The following is a 22156-nucleotide window of genomic DNA, read 5'->3' as shown; positions in this document are numbered from 1 at the left end:
AGCTCCCTGGGCCTGGTGGCCACAGTGCTAAGAATCATGTGTATGGGCAAGAGGTTAGAACTGGCCATGCTCTGTTTCCCTAAATGAAGTCGGTGAAGGGGGTGAAGGCAACCTTTCCTGTTGTTAGAAGAATGTTTAGTTGGATTTATCAGTCCGGTTTTTCACTCATAAACAATTGTGCAGTGCTTTGCAAACATGATAATGGGCAATCACAGGTACTAATAATGGCACTAATCTTTTTGCTGGCAGTGACAGCCACCTCTGAACTTCTCTTTCCAACAGACACAATTTCTCGGGGTTTACTTTGTATCATCCCAAGAGTTCCTAGCCAATGCCTATGTCTTAGCGGTGCTTCTGTTCCTTGCCCTCCTACTGCAAAGGACATTTCTGCAAGCATCCTACTATGTCGCCATCGAAACCGGAATTAACTTGAGAGGAGCAATACAGGTACTTGGGTGATGATTTTCTTCATTTCACAATAAAAACTGCGTTATTCATCTTCAGGCAGCTCAAGAGTAATTCCGCTGGCAATGGCTGTGTTTGTTGCCCTTTAACAATGTTCTGAAACAATGGCTATTGACAAGGCAGGGTGGGAGAGTGGAAGGTGCCTTGGGAAATGCAATAGCTCCAGCTCTGGTTCTGTCTAGGACTAGATCTGAGATGTCAACTGCTCAGTCTTGGTTGGGATCATCACTGATGGATCACAGCACTGTTTGCGGATGACTGCACTTGCAGCTTCAGCATCCTTCTCCAGATACTATTCCAGGCTTCTACAGCCAGAAGTCTTCTCTGGGTGGACAAAAAGAAAAAAGCAAAAGAAAAGAAAAGAAAAAGGGTGTTTGACATTTAAAGACTGTATAGTCTCTAAGATCTACTTAATCAAGGGTGGTATTGAGAGAGACTTGTCTGGGTTGATGGGTCCTTTAGGTCTTGGCTTCCTTCTCAGCATCAGTTGGAAGGATGATAAAATCAGGGGAAATTCAGAGCCCCTTTATCCAAGGTGGTGATGAGAGTTGTCTAAGCCTTCCCCATGTTTTCATTCACATGTTGGTTCATTTGTTGGCGTGGAAAGCCCAGGGTGAAAGTAGTTTCAATAGACATTTCACACTTAGTCAGGACTAGTATGGAGGCTATGCAGTCATCAGAGACCTTGTGTCCTTCTAAAATGTTACTCAGCCAGCCTCCTCATGTGACTTGTCTCCTGGTTTAAGATGACTGTTGACATTGCTGTCGGTGTCAATTTAAATCAGCAGGAAGGAAGATGGAGCAATAGGAGGACATGCTGCCTTCTTTTAAAACTATAATGCAGAAGTTGCACATACCCTCTCCCATGCCATTGGTGAGAAATTGGCCACATGTCATACCTAGAAGGGCTAGATAGTGTCCTCTTTATTCTTGACAGTCAGGTAAGCCCCTGTTAGAAATTCTTCTTGTGAAAAGGAAAGAATGGATATTGGGAGACATCTAACAGATTCTGTCACACCCAGTGATTCCCATGAAGTCAGTGAAATGCTCAGAAGTTGTGACTAGAACCCAAAACCACCTCTTGCTTCAGAAAGTTCCTCAAACTCATAAGCATTGGCTGTTCCTCTGGGAGCCAGGACCAGAAACTCTGCAGGAAAGGGCCTGAGAGAGGGGTATGACCTGGGCTGCAGACAGTGTGAGGGTCCAGACTTGATGTAGTTCACGTGAATGGCACCCCTAGACAGCTGTACAAAACTGCACTACTCATTCCCAGTGGTTTTCATGGGTAAAGCAGAGGAATTTGTATGTCATCATTTGAGAATGGATAGAGGGGCCCAGGAAAACCCAAGACCTTCTAACAATCATAGTTTTTCAGACTTAGGAGAACCCAAGCTATTGCTCAGCCTCTGCCCAGACCACCCCCCAGTGCCACCACAAGCAACAGTCAATTTTGTAACTGAACTGTTTTGTAATTAAAAAAAAAAAATCTACTTGTTACATTATAAATAGCCTATAATGACATACTTGCATGTCATAAATCACGCTGACCTAATATTTTCCAATTATGCTAAAAGAGCCAAATATATTTTAAATGTATTAGCATGTAATTATTTTTACCAAATCATCTGAATCTGTTGCATTAATAGGAAAAAATAATTCGTATGCCACAAAAAGGAAATGCTGACATTAATTATGGAAACAAATTAGGAAAAAGCCCTTCCTGCCAGCGATTTATGGGAAATTATAGTATGGGTCTGTTTTCATGAGTTTGAGAATAAACACAGATCTTGCTTAAAAAAGTTATTAAGCAAAATTCCTGTTTTACTACATCTAATTTTTTACATACACCAGCTGTCAGTTGTATATTTCTTTGTATCCCAGTCTTTGTTTAATGATAGATTACTCCATACTCCCGCTTCATTGAAACTAGATTTACTATTATTCTTCATATAACCTCAGATGTGCATAAATTGGAAAGAAAAAGTCATTGTCATTATTTTAAACTTTACCCATGATATATAAAAACTCAGCAAAAAAGCATAAAATAGATTCATACTTTAAGAAAACCTGACCCACGAAAAGTCCGGATTTTTAAATAGAAGGGTTGGGAATTGCCTTACAACAGAAAACACAATAAAATTTCATTTGAACGTTAACGTCAATAGGACAGTTAAGACAGAAATGCATTGAGCACATAACCTGAAAACTGCCATCTTTCTGGGAGGCACATCACTTTACATAAAGGTTTTAGGTTCAGAGCTCATGGCTTCTCCCCCTCTGCCCTGGAGACACAGAGTGAGGCCCTCGGGTGGCTGGATGGTGCTGGGGCTGATTGACACTTACAAGACTGTCCCAGGCTGGATACTTGCTTTATTTTAAGGCTCCAGTAAGACATGTTTAGCCCCAGAGCATGCCCCCTCCCCTATGAGAGACACATTACAATGGCTGTCCCACTTCATTTTTATGGCTATAAAATGTGCTCTCCACTGGCCTTTGGTAAATCAAGAATACAACTGGACATGACGATCTACTTTTAAGATTTAGGAGTTAAGTCCTGTTCCCAAAGGAGAAAGCTTGCTAGGAAAGCAGCTTGCCATACTGGGCTCCTCATTGAAGGCTGCCTCTCTCATTTGCTTGATCTGTAGTCAAAGCCCTTTCCCTCGCTGAGGGAATTTTGAAACAGTATTGTGGTGCTCCTTTACAGAGCTGCTTTGGGTTCTAGGAGGGAAATGTCTGAGAAGCCCCTGGCACACTGTAGACACGTGGCATATGGAATGGTGATTAGGACGATGATGATGACAAATGTGAATTTCTCTGCTCTCATTTCTAGACCAAGATTTACAATAAAATTATGCACCTGTCCACCTCCAACCTATCCATGGGGGAAATGACTGCCGGGCAAATCTGTAATTTGGTTGCCATTGATACCAATCAGCTCATGTGGTTTTTCTTCTTGTGCCCAAACCTCTGGGCTATGCCAGTACAGGTAAGGGGTGTGTGCTTTAGGCTGGGGGCCGAGGACACAAAACCAGAATATGCTGGCACGTGATTAGGTGCGCACCATCTTCCATTCCATGTTTGCTGGTACCTTCCATTCCTTGGGGTGTCTGTGAGGTATATACCCCGGGGTCCCTGTGCTCTCCCATACTCTGTAGATAGGCTAGCCCTCTTTCTTGATCAGAGAAGGCAATGTCATTAAGACTTGAAATGTAGACAATCTTAAAAAAATGTATAATAATCGTATGTGGAGCACTTTCACAGACGTTAAAAGTTATGTTGTAGCATAGTCTTTAATTGCATCGAATAGTGTGCATGAGGTTTTTTTTTTAAGCAAAAAAAATAAATTACAAAATATTAGTTGCAGTGCATTCTGTACTCAGATGGAATGTATAGGTATACATCTGCACAGATTCGCACAGAAAAAAGAACTAGAAGGCCCCATGGTGGTATTACAAGGGATTTATATTTTCTTTATACATTTCTAAATTCCCCAATAAACATTCTTTATGCATTTCTAAATTCCCCAATAAAAAATGTATTATTTTTTAAATCAAAAATAAGATTTTTTTTAAAGCCAAACAACCTTTGGGTCTGGCTCTGGGAGGAGGCACACTCTCCCCTGATAATAGTAGGAGAATCCTCAGCATGGTTTACCTGACTCCTCACCCCACCTTCTCCATCTCCCATCCAGAGCTCTTCCACCATGAGTCTGTGATTCCTGTCCAGTACCTGAGAACGACTTAGCTCTCCTGTGCTTCAGATCAAAGCAGATGGGCCCCAGACACTCCACAGGTGCCAGGGGTCTGCCTGGTGTAAGCAGAAAGTGTCTGGACTTGGATGAGATAGGCTGACTCAAATACTTAACCTCTCTGAGCCTCAGTTTCCTCAACTATGAAATGGGGATGATTCCTCCCCTCTGGAGTTGCTTTGATGATTCAATTAGGTCATGTCAGTCAAATACCCAGCACAGTGCCCAGCATAGAGTAGTCAGTGATTAAATATCAGATCCCTCTAACTTGTACATTCAGAGAGGAGGACTTCAACCAGTCCAGAATCCATTGCTTCTTAGGATGTAAATTTCATAAACGTTCAGTTCAAATGATTTTATTGTGCCTCCTTCCTGTAAAACTTATATTGAAAAGCTTATATATGTGTATATATAAGCTTATATATTATATATATATTAATATATAGCTCTTAAAAATGTTTTCTATTTTCCATTAAAGGAAAATGGAGGAAAAAAACAACTTCACAGGGAGGCAACTTGACAAGATGGTAGTATAGGACAGGGAATCTGATACTCATTTTTATGGGATTAGCCTTATATGCAATCCCCCATAGCCCAGACTCCTTTGCTCCTCACCCCACTCTGCTAAGGTGAATCAGTGACTAATAAAGCTCCAGCGGGGCTTGGAGAGTTCATCGAGTACAATCACCAGCCTTTTATCCTTTCCAGCCTTTATCCGCCAAACCTGCTGCATTGCTAGCTTTACTCTTATTTGTAATATTTATTCCCATGCATCATTGCTAGAAATACTAATCCTAACTAGTAGTGCCTGCCCTGTGGCTGGCCTTCTCCCAGCCTCTCATTGGTCTAATTAACTCTCCCAACACCCAGGAAAAGGAATTTTTATCTCTACTAATTATTTGCTTTTTCTTATTGATCATGAAGTATCATTTGATTTTATGTTTCTTAGTTCTTCAAAGACTGTGCTTTCTAAGAACAGCCCTCAAGAACCAGGGTCACCACCCAGAATCAGTACAATCCCTTAGACCTGGCCAGGATTCTGTGTGCTGCCTGACTGGTCACAGGTCACATGAACCTGGTGACACTATTGAAATTAGCTCAGGAGCCCCATCCCTTTGGCCCCAAGGGCTCCGTCTGGCTTGTAATATTTATTTTTTGTCACATATCTTTTTTAAAAATATATGTAACCGCTCTATGAGTTATACCTCTGCGATTTAAAGTATACAAGTCAATGGTTTCATTGCAACCACATCCAGTTTTGGAATGTCTGCATCACCCCAAAAAGAAACCCATATCCACTGACAGCCTCTCCTCACCCACTCCTCCAGCCCAAGGCAACCACTAATCTACACATACCACTGAAAGTCTAATGAACCCTTCCCTTCAGAAGAACAAATGTGAGTTAACACACTTTATTTACAATTTCAGAGGCTTTATGGGCCTCCTGAAATTTATGGACACTATGAGAAGGAACTTGGCCATTGTGGGAACCTGATTCCTCATTCCCATGAGCTTCAAAAACCCAGAAAGTGCAGGGGGGCTCTTACCTTGGGTCTCACAGCAAGTAACTTGCACCAGATTGCACAGCCGATAAGTGCTTGCACTGCATTCAGACTCAGGGTTCTAGTAGAGCCCAGGGACTGCGCTCTCCCCACCACTATGCTAGATTGCTTTCCTAACATGTATAAATAGGAGATAAAATTGCCCCCTTGCTCCCCACACTTGCTTTGCACACTTAGAATCCTTTGTTTCTGATATGTTTGCCCATGGGATCCATTCAGACTCCTGCAGAAGAGAGGGTTGGACAGAGAATTGGGGGAGCACAACAATGTAGGTGGAACATTTGGAGAAGCCCAGCAGCAGCAGCAGCAACTGTGTCCCTGACTCTTGTGCCAGCAACTGCTAGCCCTGGAGGTGGAGGGGTACAGGCACTGACACCCAAAGGCTGCCCTGGTGATGACTCTGGAACACTCTGGGAGCTTCCTTGGTGTCTGAGTGATGCACTCCATATGAGGGCAGATAATGACAAGACTGGATGCCGAGGATAATTTTCCAGGAGGGTGATGGAAGAGGGCTTGGCAGAGATAGTAGGTTCATCTCTTAATATGCTCTTCTGCCCATCCAAGCCAGCATTTAGCATCAGTTAAACACTGGGAGGCAGGTGATGAAGGGGTCACTTACCAGTCCCTTACAATCTGCTAATGCAGATGGCATGCTATAATCAACGGAAATTACAGAACCGCCCACCCATTCCTCTGTCCTTGAGGTGGTGCAAGGAGCTGAGTGCCAATGTGGTATAGCACTCAGAGTGCATGGCCAACCCAGGCAGCCTTTTTATTTCCAACTGAAGAAGACAGCACATCTGTTCCTCTAGAATAAGCCCCGAATTTAGAGGTGTCTGCTTTTGAAGGTAACTGGAAAAGCTGTCTTCTTGATGCTTTAGGCGCTGGCAAGAGTAACTTACACTTCTCATAAATATTCAGAAGCAGGCAATCATTTACATAAATCTAGAGACATTGAATTCTCTTTTCAGAGAATACTGGCTAGCTTCATTAAAAAATCAAAGATGGCAAGAGCATAAGAATGGAAAGTAGATTCTCCCCGAGCCTGGACCGGCTTTGTTTGGCACAGATGTGGTCACATATTACATTTTTTCCAATAGAGTGAAATATCAGTCTTAATAGCCAGCAAACAGAACAAAAGGTGCTCACATGCATTGTACAACTCCCACTCTGAGACGTCCATCTGGAAAACAGTGGCAGAGACTTAAGACTTCAGTCACATTGCAGACAAATGCTGTTACCAGCCCAGAAACTGTATGAGAGCCCATCATGTCCGTCCCTCTTGAAATTGCTCTATCCTTCCTCCTCTGCCCACTGAGGCAACTTGGAAACCTGGGCACCAAAGCAGTCTCACCCCTTGGCAACCCAGCTACCAAGTCAGAGAGAATGCATCATCCATATTCCCCCTCAGATCATAGTGGGCGTGATTCTCCTCTACTACATCCTCGGAGTCAGTGCCTTAATTGGGGCGGCTGTCATCATACTGCTGGCCCCTGTCCAGTACTTTGTGGCCACCAAGCTCTCCCAGGCCCAGCGGAGCACACTGGTGAGTGTCTGCAGGTTTGCACCTGCTCCTTTCCCCACCCTGCCCCCAGTGTCTGCCCGCTCCCTTTCCTCTCATGTTAGCAGGTCTCCTCACTCACCCCCCAGATCCCCCCAGACATTCCCCCAGACACATGTCCACACTGTCCTTGACCTTGACCTTGGGTCCAGGTCTCACTTGCTTTGTCTGTGAAGTCTGTGCTTTGACTCAGTTCCTTCCTCTTGGCTGGGATGGGATGAGAGGAAATCCTTCCCTGACTCCGTGACTCCTGGCAGGAATATTCCAATGAGAGGCTGAAGCAGACCAACGAGATGCTCCGTGGCATCAAGCTGCTCAAACTGTATGCCTGGGAGAACATTTTCTGCACGAGGGTAGAGATGACTCGCAAGAAGGAAATGACCAGTCTTAGAGCCTTCGCCGTCTACACCTCTATCTCCAGTGAGTCCATTCCAACCAGCTGTTCCTGACTGTTGCTGCCTATGTGCTAAGAGAAGGTGTCAAGGCTTGGGTATATGGGGTGGGGTTAGGGGCATAAGCGGGGAGGCTTTGGGATCATCGAATCCTGAAGAGTCTCAAACGATCTCTTAGCAGAGCCCCCAGAAATCACAGGGTCCTTCAGTCATGTATCCAGCAAACGTACTGAGGGCCTGCTATGCTCTGGCACTGTGCTGGCTCTCAAGGCAGTGATGAGAAAGCCAGTTGAGGTATTTGATATGCTCTTGAGCTGACATGCTATTGAGGAGTAGCAGTAAATGTATAAATGACAATAGTTTCAAATTCTCCTAAGTGAGAGGACTTCCTTTCAAAAAGTCAGACCAAGCTACCCAGGGGCAGCTACAAAGAAGCTCCCATTTACATCCATGAGAAAGAGGAAGTTCCTCTTTAACGAGCAAATTCAAGCTTGAGGTCCTCACAAGTGCAGAAGCTGGGTTTACAGTGTTCAAGTGATTTGGGAATGCCGGATCCAGAAAATACACAGAGAAAGAAGACCCAAATTTACAAAACTCCTAGGATCCCAGCAGACATGCATATTAAGATCATTTTCCAGAGAATGTGGGACTCCAGTGGCAAACTCTCTATTGAACAATAAGCTAATAATAAAAATCTGCCAGAGAAAAATGCACCACCAGGGTGAGAGTCAGCAAATGCAAAAAATAGGAGAACTAGTCCCTCAATACTTGGCGATAATAGCATAGTCTGAAAGAGAATAAAATAAGTATGTTAAAAATAGTTAAAGAGCTAAAGGCAGATGCACAACCCACGAGATAAAACAGGAAGGGGGGGGTAGACAGCCAAAGAAAATCTAGAAATTAAAATTTTAGTGATTGAAATTAATTCAGTGGATGATCATCCCCAGGTCAGAGGCAGGGCTGATGGTGCTGTGGCCCAGGTTTACCTTACAGGTGGTCTGGTGACTCATGGACCCACCCCAAGGGGGTTGCCCGAGTGAACAGTTAAAATATAGGTTTTTAGGAGCTGGCAGACCTCACACTGTTTCTCTGACCTGTTACTGCAGGAAGACTACAGAGGAAAACTCCAGAGTGAAAAAACTGAAAGGAAATAAGAAGCAACTCAGTGTGCAGGTTGAATAAATAATCAAAGCCAAAGAGAGAATTTGTGAATTAAAAAGATCGATGGGAGGTACACAGAATGTGGCAAGGAGAGGTAAACGAAAATGTTTTCTGGGAGGTGAAGAACTGTTTCACACATTGGGTCACAAGAGGGCATCTCTTCCTGAGGTTAAGAGCAAGTCTCAGACTAGATCCTCCCAAGTCTTTTTACTCTCAGCCCCATCCTATTTTCCACAAAGAGGTGGGAACCCATGTGGGAAGTGGGGAGGAGAAGGCTTAGGACACAGGGGGACACCATTTTTAGGCTATTTCCTCTGAATAGAAGAGAAACAACTAGATCAGGCTCTGATGGGAGTGGAAAATAGAGGAGGAAAGTGGGAGAGCTGGACTCTACTGCCCCCTCCCCTGGCTGGGACTGGTGGAGCCAGGTTGAGGTGTACCTGGTGGGGGTGCCAGCTGTGGGGGAAGTAAAGGAGGGTGTGCTGGCTGTGTCTCCCAGATAGCCTCAGGGAGAACAATGAGCTAATAATAAATAAAAATCCTCAATGGAGGATTCATGAAGAAAGGGGGGGCGGGGCACTCAGGTCATTAATATGCTCCTGATGTTCCCACTGCTGGGAGAGGGATTCTGGCGGGACCAGGGGACCACCATCCAACCTGGAGGTTCCCATGAGGCAGGGTTTGCACTGAGCACCCCAGGTGTCCCGCCTGCCTGTGTTTAGCCAAACCATGATGTCCTGTGCCTTGGGTGGGAACGCTGGTCCAGCCAGCAGTGGCCAAGCCGTCTAACATTTATGGCACCTACCATGGCCTCTTTCTGCAGAGGCGCTGCTCTGCTAGGATGATGTGATTTTCTCAGAGTGGGGCTGTGAGCATGGCAGGCAGCCATTGCTTCCTGAATTCCTCATTTGAGATGCTGGCTTCCCCCTTTACCCTCATCCCTGACCCTGTGAGACTCAGGGCCTCTGAGTGCCCTCAGGCTGAGCACTCCACTGGACAGCGAACATTGGGAGGCTAGAGGGGACATCTGGGAGCTAGAGAAACCAGCCTACAGCGCTGGGCCCTCTTTGTCTGCCCCTGGAACTAATTGTGTTAACAGTAACCCCACACTGTGTACAGCCCCCCAAGTTACAGACACCTGGTTTCCAGACAGCCCATCAGTGGTAACAGCTGCTAAGGTAAGGTTTCCCCCTGCAGACGGGTAATATCTCCCAGCAACAACATGGCTAGGTGGGGTGGGGCAGGCTCACTGTCCCTGCAATGAGACAGAGGAAAGGAAACAGCAAGGAAATCAAAGGCACAGGATCCCCAAGATTCGTGGCAACAAGATAGAAGCTGCCTCGGGACATGTAGATGAGGGTAGGTGGCAGCTGCAAGGAGACACTTGCAGGAGATGCACATTTGCTTCTAGGAGGCGCACATTTCCTGCATTCCAGACTGCAGCCTGCACGCATTTTCTTATGTAAATAGTGTCATAAGAGGCCTAGGTTCTCAGGCTGACCCACGGAAGCCTAGCTCACCAAGGCCAGCCCTCAGAAGACAAACCAAGGCCTTATGAAGGCCCTGGACCAGGAGGACCTAGGAAAAGAGACTCCTATTGTGAAGGGTTGAGATAACTCTGGAAGGAGTGAGGGACTCTGGAGCCACAGGGGTCTGCTCAGGGCACCTTACCTGCCCAGGGCTCAGTCTCCTAGGAGGATTAACAGAACAGCCCAGGCTGTCTCCAGAAGAAGGCAAAGGGAAGAGCCCTCCAGCAGAGATTTGAAAGCCAAATGTTGTTTGCTCAGTGTTCACCCTCTTAAGATGGGTTTCTTTGTGTTTGCTGGCAGTGGGAGGGAACAGACGGGTGCTGGGATGGAGGCACCCCCAGGGCTGCTGCTATATACTCTGAGTGCATTTGCATTTACCTCCTCCCAGACTTCCTGCCTTCTGTTCTGTCACCAGAGATCAGGACACAGGTCATTAGGCTTGAGGTAATGGGGCAGCTTTCATTCTCAACCCTGGCGCCAGCCATGGGGTCCTAGAGTCGTGTTTCCTGATGGGCCCATCCTGGGGCTGCCTGCTGGGCTATCAGTTTGCTCGGAGTGCCCCAGGCAGGCAGGCTGGCAGCCCACAGTGTTACCCTGACACGCTATCTCATCGTCTGCCTGCCGTCAGCCTCCCTGAGAGCTCCTCTGTGGAGCCCTGAGCGGGGGCAGGGCATGGCAGAGTAGGGCAGGACAGGGCAGGGCAGGGCAGGGTGTTGAAGGAAATGGGTACAGTTTTCCCACCATCAAAACCCAGAACTGAAGAATGTGAATTAGTGGCTGTTGGGTGAACCCCACCCCTGTGTGCCTGGCCTTGTGCTAAGCACTGGGAGAGATTCCAGATAGAATAAAACGTACTCCCCATTCTCAAGCAGTTTATATTCTGCTGGGAAGTGAGAACTAACATCTATAGTTTAGGAAGCACTAAACTCTGTGGGCCTGCTGTGTGCTGTCTGCTTTGCAGGTCCAACACTTCGTCCTCATAACAATTGAGGTGTGCACCTCTGTTTTCCCGTTGTGCAGCAGAGAAGACAGAGGCCCAATGAGGTGAAAAGATTTTAAGTTTCTGAGCCAATAAATGGCAGAGAATAGAGAAGGAAACACAGTGGGCTGAGAGCTCGCCAGAGCTTCTAGCAAGAGGAAACTTGGGCTGAATTCCAGTAAGTTGGAGATAAAACTGGAGGTGGGTGCTGTGCACTCCCCTAGAAGTCAGTTCAGTCCTAACCTCCTTGCAGAAGCAGCATAACTCTAAGTATCCTGCCTGGCCATGTATTTGAGGACAAGCCTTACATGGGTAAAAAGGTAGCCTAGGTCCTGCCAGTCCTCCACCAACATGCTGCCAGTTTGTTCAGTCCTTTCTGCAGCATCCATTCCAGAACCTTCCATCTGTGCCAGACTCTACTGAAGACCTGGGCTTCCAAGAGGGGGCCCAGGTCTGGTCCTCACTCTCATGGTCTAGTGGGAACCCATTGGTGAGCAGTGGCTGTGTTGTGGTCAGACTCGTGGGGTCATTTCCAAGTGCCGTGCTTTCTCTTTTGTGGTCTTCACTTGGCTCTGCCTCCTTAGTTTCTTTCATGCATCGATTTAACACTTATTTACTGGGCCCCTACTAGGTGCCAGGTCCTGCGCTAGATATAGGGGATGTGGACATGAGAAGAAATACAGTTCCCTGACCACGGGTTGCCCACAGCCTGGCAGGGAAGACCCACATACAACTGTGTCATGAGTGACAGGAACAGAAAGGGGCGTCCTAAACCCCAGTAAGAGTTGTACCCAACTTGTCTTAGGGGTGGTGGGTGTCAGAGAAGCTTTGTCAGAGGTGAAGTCTGCGGCAGGGGTCTGACGGATGACATGAGCTAGCTGATGATGGGGCAGGCACGCTGGGCACAAAGGCCTGGGTATGAGAAGGATGATGATGTGTTCAAGACTGGGGCATAGTTTGATGACCAGATCACAGGCACCTTGTGTGCGGTGCACAGCCTTCTGCGTGTTCTGAGGCCGGGGAGCTGTAGAGGGAGTTTGAATTAAGGGAAGATGTGTTTGCCGTGTCTTCCAGTGTCCTGTGGCCAGGGGGCTTCCTTTTCCCATTTGGGTCTGAACCAGTCCGGTGGGCTTTCCTTGGATGCATCTGACTGGCATGTCCTGAAAAAACAAAAACCAAACCCCCAAACCCAGATCTGCCATGGATGGGAGGGGGAGTGGATGGTGTCAGGAACCTCATTCATGGGGATCCCAGCACCTTCCCTCTCCACAACCCACAACCTGGCTCTTCTCTCCAAGCCTTGAGCGCCTTTCCTCCTCAGAGGCCTGACAGCCAGTGTTGGGGTTCAAGGTCACCTGTAGATGGTGGTCTCCCGTCCTCTTCTTGCTTCTTTGAACTTATTCAGTATCTGTACTTTCTTCTGCCAGCTGGTGCAGCCTCAGTCACAGTAGGTGCCAAGGCACAGCCTGGCCTGTTGGGGTGAGGAAGTGGCTGGGGAGGTTCAGCAATTAAAAAATCAGTGCAGAGCTCCTGCTGCGCCCTCCCCTGCCAGGAGTAGACACACCAGGAACTGGCTTTTCTTCCTCCTCTGCTGCCTTTGGACTGACCACCGGACTGAATGGGAAATAGCACTGTGCCCTTCAATATCCATTTTGCCCTCCTGCAGATGAGCCTGCAATTAGACCCAGGCTGTGAGCCTCAGCCCTCCCCTGGCCCTTCCGGGCACAGAGCTGAAGTTAAGCAGAGGCACAAAGTGTTGGCTATGCCTCCCTGAAACCAAGGCTTTGAAATATTTATCAATGCTTTGGAAATGAAAAGCTGGTATTTTGGTGCTGGGCTGGCACTCACAAGGCCAGCAGCATTCCCTGGCAAAGCAGAAGGTACAGTGACCTCAGTTCTGCTTTGGATTTGACTGATATGTTGTTTTGTTTGGGGGCGAGGGCGGAGATGCAGGTTATGAAAAAATAATTTTTGAATGAATAACTCAAAGGCTATGGGGGGTGCTACAAAGCACCTACTCATATGTCTACCCCATTTCAGCAAGACTTCCACCTTCTGCAGGTGGCCTTTTAGGCCTGTCTACGCAACTACCTTTTTCAGAAGGGCATCACACTGATGCACCATTTTGTAATCTTTTGCTTTCACTTAGTGTTAGTTAACAGTATTTCTTGCTCCTTAACATTCAATATGTGAACACTGTCATGTTCTACTTTTTTTTCCTAGATGAAACCAAAGTGAGTCAGCCCACCCCTTGCCAAAGTTGGAGAGAAATCTATTCTTGGTCACATTTCCCACTCCCCCACCACCTTGAATGTCTTACGGGGTCTGATGTGGTTAAGGAAAATGGAAGCAAACCCTCAAGTCTTCGACCTACAGTAGCTGAGATGTTTGGGTATCCTCCATCCCCACCCCACTTTCAACTAGGGCAGAGAAATATCTGCCGAGCTTAGAGAGGGTCCAAACCTGTAGCACCCCCAGGCCTCCTCGCTGATGCTGACACCCCTCGTCCCAGACATCTTTGCCCCAGGATCCAGGAGGGTGATCTACAGAGATGCCCTTAAAACTACACACAATTCATAATTCTACCCCCCGATCCACCCACCCCCAAAGAGGGACCCAGAGTCCCCTGCGCAAAGGCTGTCCTTCCAGCACAGGATGAGGGAAATGAAAAATTACATTTTCATGCTTTAGCATCTCCGTACCACAGCCAGAACAGGGTAGCAATTAATTATAAGCATTCTCCATGTTGCTGCATCAGCTTTGGAATGCTCATTTTTAAATTTATTTATAGCCTGTTTCATTCCTCAAAAGAGTTCAGGCAGCTACAAGAATAAAGACAATATAATAGGAAAAAATACAACTTAAAAAACCAAACCAGGCAGAACATCCAGTGGAACACAATGTCAGTTATCACATGTTTTCTGACTGCATCATCTCCCCTAGAGTTGACGTGCTACATTTACTAAAACTGCCTCTTTTCTTCAAAGTTTCCAGTTTATTTCATTCTGGGTGGTTTGTTGCTGTGGTTGTGGTTTTGTTTTGCTGTGACAAATCATGCTGCAGCTAACACCATTTTGCCCAGGGCTTTGTGCTGCTCTTGAGTGATTATTCAGGATAAATTCCCAGGAGAGGGATTACAGGATCAGGAGGTCTGAACTTCTGTGTGACCCCAGTTCCAAAGCACAAGATTGCTTTCCGAGAGTGTTGTACCAATTTACACTCTAACGCCTGGCAGATTTTTTAGCTGGGAGTTGAGCCCCAAGATGTGTGAGAGGGACCTTGGCCTGGGGCAGGGGGCGAAGGAGTGTTGTACCATTGCCTTCTCTAGTTTGAACCCCTACTCTGGTAACTAATGGAGGTGGGCAAGGAGTGAACTGAAGGAAAAGACTCTACCTTGAGGGAGCTACTTGGAATAACTCGCTCTGGAGTCGACCGGGGGTGGGGATGGGGAGGGTACCTGGTGTTTAGAATCACGTGGTTGGTGATGGTCACAGGCGTCATGCTCCCTCTCCACAGACAGTGATGACTGTGTTGTGGTCTGTGTCCCAGATATGAGCCCTTTATTCTGTAGGAAAAACAATGTTTATACTGGTCCTTGACAGATACCATAAAGCACTGAGGTGGGTACCTGGAGGCTATGGAGTCTTCATCATCACTTCATGATTGTGCCTTACCCAGCTTTAATGGTGTTGATGAGAAGCCTTATGGTTAGAGATTAACAGCGTGCCAAGGAACCAGCCATAGCTTCTCTGGGAGAACAAGAGTTCTCCGATGGCACAGGCCATGTCCCCTCCATCAGACTGGAATTCCCAAAGATAAACACAGTGTCTTTCCTGTGTGCTTGGAAAATCCATAGGGGCATGTTCCCTGTCTCTCCATCATATCAGGGGCTTCCAGGGAACAGGTCCACTCAGACTGGGAGCCCCCTGAGGGCAGAGGCCATGTTCTCCCACCCACTCGGGGGTCCACATCTCCAACATACACTGTAGATGTATTAGCTGGCACAAGAGTCTTGGAGTAAGTGGACAGCTTCTTGGAATGGTGTTGATCACTTGGACTTCATCAGTGTTAAAGACTTCACTCATTAGACAAGAGCCATGTGGTCTGAGCCCTTGGCTTCTGGCTCCTGGCTCCTGGTTTTCTCTGCTTTAATTTGGCCCATGACAGAGCCAGACTCTTTTACTGGACCGGTCTGGAAGAGGTTGCTGGAACGGCAGGAAGATGAGATGGGAAGGTGGCAGCTCAGATGGTCACCTCTTACTCTAGAAAGGCTGTTGACTCTGGAAGAGCAGAGTGCCGGGGTCAGGGCTTTCTCAGGCATCCTCGTGTCTTGGGTGGGACAGCAGTGATCTGAGCATCAGGGCCAACTTTTTGGCTCATGAGGTGTGATATTCAGGCAAAACTGAGGGTTCACAGAGAGCCTGTTCCTTACATTATCTCCTCTCACCTTGGAGAGAGCTAAGATGTGTGAGGAAGTATGAATTTTTAAAACTCAGGTGGAAACTAAGGCACAGGGAAGGTAAATGGCCTGTCCAAAGTTATACAGCTTATAAGTAATAGGGGCCAAACCACCTGACTCTAGTCCCACTCTCTTTGCTCCCTGAAATCCATGTGAAGGGTCTAGTTACAAGACAGCGCCCATGCCTAGCCTGGGTTTAGACCCTTTAGCTTTAGCGTTGAGGGAGATGTGTTTTAAATTGTTTTAATTTAACATTGTGAATGAGTTTGAAATCCTTCCCAAGAGCCATGGGAGATTAGGAAGTTTCTTCACCTCACAGTTGCTGATCTCACAGTTGATCACAGCCAGTCAACTCTCCAATTCCTGCTCCACCACTTTCTCAGGGGACTTTGCACACTGCCCACATGGGTCCAAATAGGAGCATGTCAGCCTTTCATTAAAAACTTAAGACTCAGGGGCCTCCCCGGTGGCACAGCGGGTTGAGCTGCCCGCTGTGAAGCTGTCTGCGGCCTCTGCAGCGTGGGTTCGATTCCCGGCGAGCCAGGAATAAACCCACAAGGCGCAGCAGACCTCTCCTATCTCGCCTACTGCTCCCCTCAGCAGTGTCCTTGGTCTGTCTGCCTGTTCTGCTCCCCGCTCTGTCTCTGGTGAGTTCTCTCACCCTCCCGTGCCTCTGACCTATACCCCAGTTATTATATAAATAAATAAAAATCTAAAAAAAAAAAAAACAACTGCAACTGACATTTTAAAAAAATGAATAAAATATTTTAAAAAAAACCTTAAGACTCAGGGCCTCCCTGGTGGTGCAACACGCAGTACTAAGACGCAGTACTATGAAGCTATCTGCAGCCATTGCAACACGAGTTCAGTCCCTGGACAGGGAGCTACCCACATGGTACAGCAGACCTCTCCTGACTCACCCGCTGCTCCCCTCAGCAGTGTATTTCAGTCAACCCGCCTGTTCTGTTCTCCACTCTTTCTCTGGTGAGTCCTCTCACCAAACTCCCACACCTCTGGTCTGTACCCCAGTTCTTGTGTGCATAAATAAATAAATCTTAAAAAAAAAAACAACTTGAGACTCAGAAGCAAGAGTCCTGAGGGAGACAGAACCAGAGGTGCCACTGGGCTGGTGTTCTGTGCCTACCCCACCCCAGCTCCACCCGCAGGCTAGGAGAGGACCCCATCGGCTGTGCAGCCCCTGACCAACCTGGTGACTAAATGGGTAGCTGTCTCCTTCCCAACACTAAACTTGTGCTTCCTCCGCAGTTTTCATGAACACGGCCATCCCCATTGCAGCTGTCCTCATCGTAAGTGGGGCCTTTCTCTCTCTCCCGGTGGGGGCCTGGGAGGGCGTCTGCAGTGAGAGGCTCCCGGGTTTAGCCATTCTGCTCAGGAAAGTCATAGATGGCTCAGGCAGCAGGCTGAAAATAGGGTGAGGGATTCGAAGTCTCGACAGGAAGCAGGGCCCTCCCTCACTCCAGGCGGGCAGGGGCCTCTGCCTCCCAGCCTGGAAGACTTAAGGTTTAGTCTTTAGAGAAATTAAATTTCCTTTTCAAAATAGCTATCGAATCTTTTCATTAAAATGTGAAAATTGTTTATGATAAAAAAGTTGGGAAATTCAGAAGGGAAAGTTCAAGTCGAATTTAAATCACCCATAATCCACTGGCAACATCTTTTATGCATTTCTTTCCAGTCTTTTTTTAAGGTGCATAATATGACATTTTTACAAAAATAGGATTGGGCTGCATATGTAGTTTTGTAACATGCTTTTTCAACATTTAAGATTCTGGCCACAAGGTCATTAAATATTACAACGGTGGTTTTTCTTTTTCTAAAGGGCAGCTTCAGCTGAGGCTGTGTGTGTAGCTCAGCAGCACTGCAAGCAGGTGCCCCTCCAGAAAGGCCTAACCCCCACCAGCCCACAGCCCCTCACAGCCCCATAGTTCCTATCCTTGGCTTCTGTGACGGCTGCTGTTCTTTAAAAAGATGCATTTATTTCCCCTGGGGCTAGTGTCCCTGAGCTGTGGTGAGTTCACAGCCTGTCAAGCAGGCTTGGGAATTCATTTTCGACATGATTTATTGGGCTGGTTCCTGGCCTGGCTCTCGGAGAACTTTGGGTCAATGAGCCAGCCAGGTAGCAGGGCAGGCTCTGCAAGGGGCGGTTTTGTGATGATTGTGTTCGCATTTCCCCAGACTGCGGCTGCCATCTGAGGAGCTGACCCAGCCTGAGGGCTCCTCCCTGGGCATTCCCAGTCAGGATGCGGTGGGAAAGGGTGAGAGCTGCCCTTGACCTCCATCTTGAAGTCTGAACTTACTGGGGACATTTCCAAGAGATAACTGTGAGGATGAAGAAGGTGTCTAACTGAAAGGTTCCCTCGGGTCCCCTCTTCTAGCCTTCTTGCTTCCTTCCCAGAGGCTGAGTAATTAATGCCACTGGAGAGGGGGCCCATGCTCTGAGTCACCCCCACTTCACTGATGCCTTTGTTCACAGACCTTTGTGGGCCATGACAGCTTCTTCAAAGGGACTGACTTCTCGCCCTCCGTGGCCTTTGCCTCCCTCTCCCTCTTCCACATCCTGGTCACGCCGCTGTTCCTGCTGTCCAGTGTGGTCCGGTCAACAGTGAAAGCTCTAGTCAGGTGAGAGGAGGGGAGTTGGTGAGGGGAGGGGAGGAGCTCATGTGGCAATCCCCTGGCTTGCTCTGTTGCTGCTGGGACCATGGTGGTTTAGTCCAGGACACACCTCCCTATTCACGGGCCTTGCTGAAGCTGGTGATGATTGCTCAGAGGAACGCAGGCCATGTGCGCTTTCCCTCCATGCCACCCCTGAGAAAGGGCTAGCCAAATTGCTTCCGTCCCTCCAAGGAGAGGGATCTCAAAGTCATCTCCAAGATAACTTTGCAAAAATATATGGTGTTGCCCAAATTGGAATATCCTCATAAATTCTGCCTATCGGTCCTAATCTCATCCTTCAGAACCACCCACAATGAGCACTATCCTTCCCCCACATGCCAGCCCTTCAGGTTTCAGAAGACATTCACTGAATCTCCATCTTCCCCAGGCTGAACATCTCTTGTTCTTCCCACGGGTCCCAGAGCTTCACAGCCCCGGTCAGTGAAGCAGTTTCCCCAAAATGCTTGCATGTCCCATCCCCAGTTGGCCTCCAGGTCTGGGGCCCCTAGCTCCCTCCAGGCTCTAGAACTCCGGAATGACTCTACCATCCTCCCAGAGGCACCTTCTTCCCTGGAATGAAAGCCTGATGGCAGAGGGCTGAGGCTGGAAAATGCCTTAGCTGGAGTGGGACATCTACTTGGGCCTCTGAAACTCCTTTGAAGCAAGGAGCTGTCATGCCACTAGGGAGAGCTGCCTCTGTCTTTTCCCATCGCCCATGGGGCCAGACAGTAACAAATGTCCTCAGAACTCAAGCCCCTCCAACGATGAGGAAAACAACATCCCTGTCTTGTGAGACCCTGGCAGATCCTAGGCAACCTTCAGGGAGGAGTAGCTGTTTAATAAAGTAGTGATGGAAGGAGCAAATCACACAAGGAAGCTCTGGCAGGGGTTCAAGGTTGAAAGGAGCATAATTGTGATCAAAGGAGTATCTGGCTAGGAAGTAGCTGGTGGGAAATCAATTAGCTCCCATTTCTGTGGTTGGTGAGGCTGTCTCATTTCCATTGGCCAAGGCATAGAGACTTCTAAGGACCACCCCCTCCTCAATCCCCACCTGCCCCAGCCGCCCCTCAGTCCTATGATTCTGTGTAGAAACTACTGATTCAAGGATGCTACACTTGTTGGAAATCCCTTGCCGGCTCCAGAAGCATTCCCATTTGCAGACATACCTAAATGCACTGTCAAGAGGGTAGCTGAGGCCTTTTTAGAGAGGCAGATCAGATTCTGGGCCCAAAGGTAGGAGTAAGATAACAAAAGAAGCCAGCTCCACCCTTCCCAGCCCAGCTGCAGACAGTTGAGAGAGTGCTGGAGCTGGGACTGAGAGGGAAAGTAAATGTGTGTGTGTGTGTGTGTGTGTGTGTGTATGTGTGTTTTGGAGCTGCACAGGGAGGCTGGAGGTCTGCTCCTGGTGGGGAGTGGTACACAGAACGGACCCCTAAAGAGCACAGCTCATTTAGGGCCCAGACATTAGGGCCTTGGGAGTTGGTGGGCTTGCCTGGTCTAGAGCTGTTGGACTTTTAGCAAAAGGGAGGAAAGGGGTACGCAGTTTTCAAATGTCATAGCTTCCACACACCCAGGAATGAGAGAGAATGAACTAAAAGAATAAAGCTTCCAACACCTCTTCTGGGTCCATAGGGAAATTGGGGGGTGGAGGGTTTAGGGGAGAGATAATAGCCTTCTCTGTAAGCTGGGAATACAATTCCCTCACACCTCCCCTAGCAGAATTATATAATTGGGATTAAATTATATGTTTATAAAAGCATTTATTACAGTGCTTGCATACAGTAATAGTACATGCTCAATAAATAAATATTAGTTATTGTTAATAGTATGATTAATAATAATCTTAATTAAACTTAACACTAACCAACTTTACCTCTACCAGTAACTGGTAAAACTCAACATCACTTAATGTTAACGTTGGCTAGTCTGGGTTATTAGTCAACTTCAACATTAAATTGCCCTAAAGCTAGCCAAATCCAGACCCTAACTTCCTCCAGTTGACTAGTCATCCCTAGCAAACCCTGGTAACACCTGTCACTGCCCCACATAAGACGCCCTCAGTTGTATCCTTCCTGTGTGAGCTTTGGGAGGGCCACACCTTAGGACCTTCTCAGAGCTGCCTTCTCAGGCCTCACCCTCCACTTTCTCCCCTCCCCTCTGCCCCTGGCAGGGGTGAGGGGTATCTCTGTGCTTCCTCTGCAGCGTGCAAAAGTTGAGCGAATTCTTATCCAGTGCAGAGATCCGAGAGGAGCAGTGTGCTCCTCGGGAACTCCCACCCCAGGGCCAAGCCAGCAAGTACCAGGCCGTGGTGAGTGCTCAGACCAGCAACAAAATTTTTCTCTAATGCCTGCAATTTATACCCGGCTGTGGCCTGCCTCAGCCTTTCCTCACAGGGTGGGGCTCCCTTCCCTGCACAGCTCCCAGCACCCTGGGCCCTCACCTCCTTCTAACTGTCCCCAGCCCCTTAAGGTTGTGAACCGAAAGCATCCCTCCCGAGAAGACTGTCAGGGCCTCATGGGTCCTCTGCTGAGTCTGGCCCCCAGTGCAGACGGGGATCCTGACAACTGCTGTGTCCAGGTGAGTCCTCGACCCTGCACCCCATGCTTAGCCACCATCTCCAGGAGGGCCCTCAGCACCTAAAGAGCTGTGTGCTAAGTCCTCTGCCCGAGAGGCCACCCTGCCTGCCTACTATAGCATCCTGCCTGCCTATACAGGCTGGAGACCAGGGACAGTGCTTCTGTCTTCACCAGGTGGAGGCACTGTCTTCTCTCCTGGATGGGTTAACATGAGAGTCATTTTCCCAGAGATGTGTTGGCATGCCCTGAAAGTGATATGTGGGTTTTGGCTTTCATGGGGAACAAGACGCAAGAGATTATTCATACTGAGAACCCCTTGCCTTTCTGTTCTCTTCTGGGCTGTGGGGTGTTGCCAATGAAGATCATTGGAGGCTTCTTCACGTGGACCCCTGATGGAATCCCCACACTGTCCAACATCACCATTCGTATCCCCCGAGGTATGGTCCAGCTCAACCCCCATCACACTCTGGGGGTGTTCCCTTGGAGTCTGGAGTGCCCCTCCTCATCTCCCACCCTGGGGGTGCTCTGGGGCAGGAACACTAGAGAGGGAGTGGGTTTCATCCAGGAGGTGCCACTGTGCTGGGGGGGAGGGTCAGCAGCAAGGACAGGGCAAGACAGCAGGGCCTTAATGTCAGGCCATCTGCTGCAGAGAGGATAGGAGCATCACAAATAGAGCAGACTTGAATGGCCGGGTAGGCATTATGGAAGAGGTCACTTTTCTGAGAATGAGCTCCCTGGTCCTCGAAGCCAGGTGGACATTCTAGCAGAGGCAGCAGCATGGGCAAAGCTTGAAGGTGGGATGGGGATGGGACCCAGGGTGGCCTTTGCTGGGACCACGAGGAGCTGAGTGCACACTGGAGCACACCCAAAGAAAGAAGCCAGTGTGTAGGAAGAGGCGGGATGTCAGTGGTGAAGAAGGACCTGGGGAGCCAGGAGGAATGTAGTTTCCCAGGGGCAAAAAAATAGGCCAATGTGGGGGTGGGGAGAAGGACTCCCTGGGCATTCCAAGTAGGAAGAAAGCAAATGGTGGCCTCAGGATTGGGTGCATCTGTAT

General features: G+C 48.1%; 1 protein-coding gene across 7 annotated transcripts in view; it reads left to right on the top strand.

The window, feature by feature from the left end:
* ABCC8 (ATP binding cassette subfamily C member 8) overlaps window positions 1-22156 on the top strand; it is a gene marked incomplete at both ends in the record, with an annotated part of 71691 nt that overhangs the window by 20093 nt on the left and 29442 nt on the right. For 5 of the 7 annotated variants that reach the window (XM_084237817.1, XM_084237816.1, XM_084237815.1 and 2 more), the window contains 9 exons: window positions 283-447; window positions 3296-3451; window positions 7187-7321; window positions 7594-7756; window positions 17123-17163; window positions 18348-18493; window positions 20729-20834; window positions 20987-21103; window positions 21464-21539. In XM_084237817.1, the coding sequence (XP_084093943.1) occupies window positions 283-447; window positions 3296-3451; window positions 7187-7321; window positions 7594-7756; window positions 17123-17163; window positions 18348-18493; window positions 20729-20834; window positions 20987-21103; window positions 21464-21539 (1105 nt within the window). Of the gene's footprint in view, window positions 1-282; window positions 448-3295; window positions 3452-7186; window positions 7322-7593; window positions 7757-17122; window positions 17191-18347; window positions 18494-20728; window positions 20839-20906; window positions 21104-21463; window positions 21540-22156 lie in introns of all 7 variants that reach the window. The other 2 variants (XM_084237811.1, XM_084237812.1) reach the window with 2 other exon arrangements.

This window comes from Talpa europaea, assembly GCF_964194135.1.
Source record: "Talpa europaea genome assembly, chromosome: 1".
Taxonomy (NCBI): domain Eukaryota; kingdom Metazoa; phylum Chordata; class Mammalia; order Eulipotyphla; family Talpidae; genus Talpa; species Talpa europaea.
This window is presented reverse-complemented; position numbering and strand designations above follow the sequence as displayed.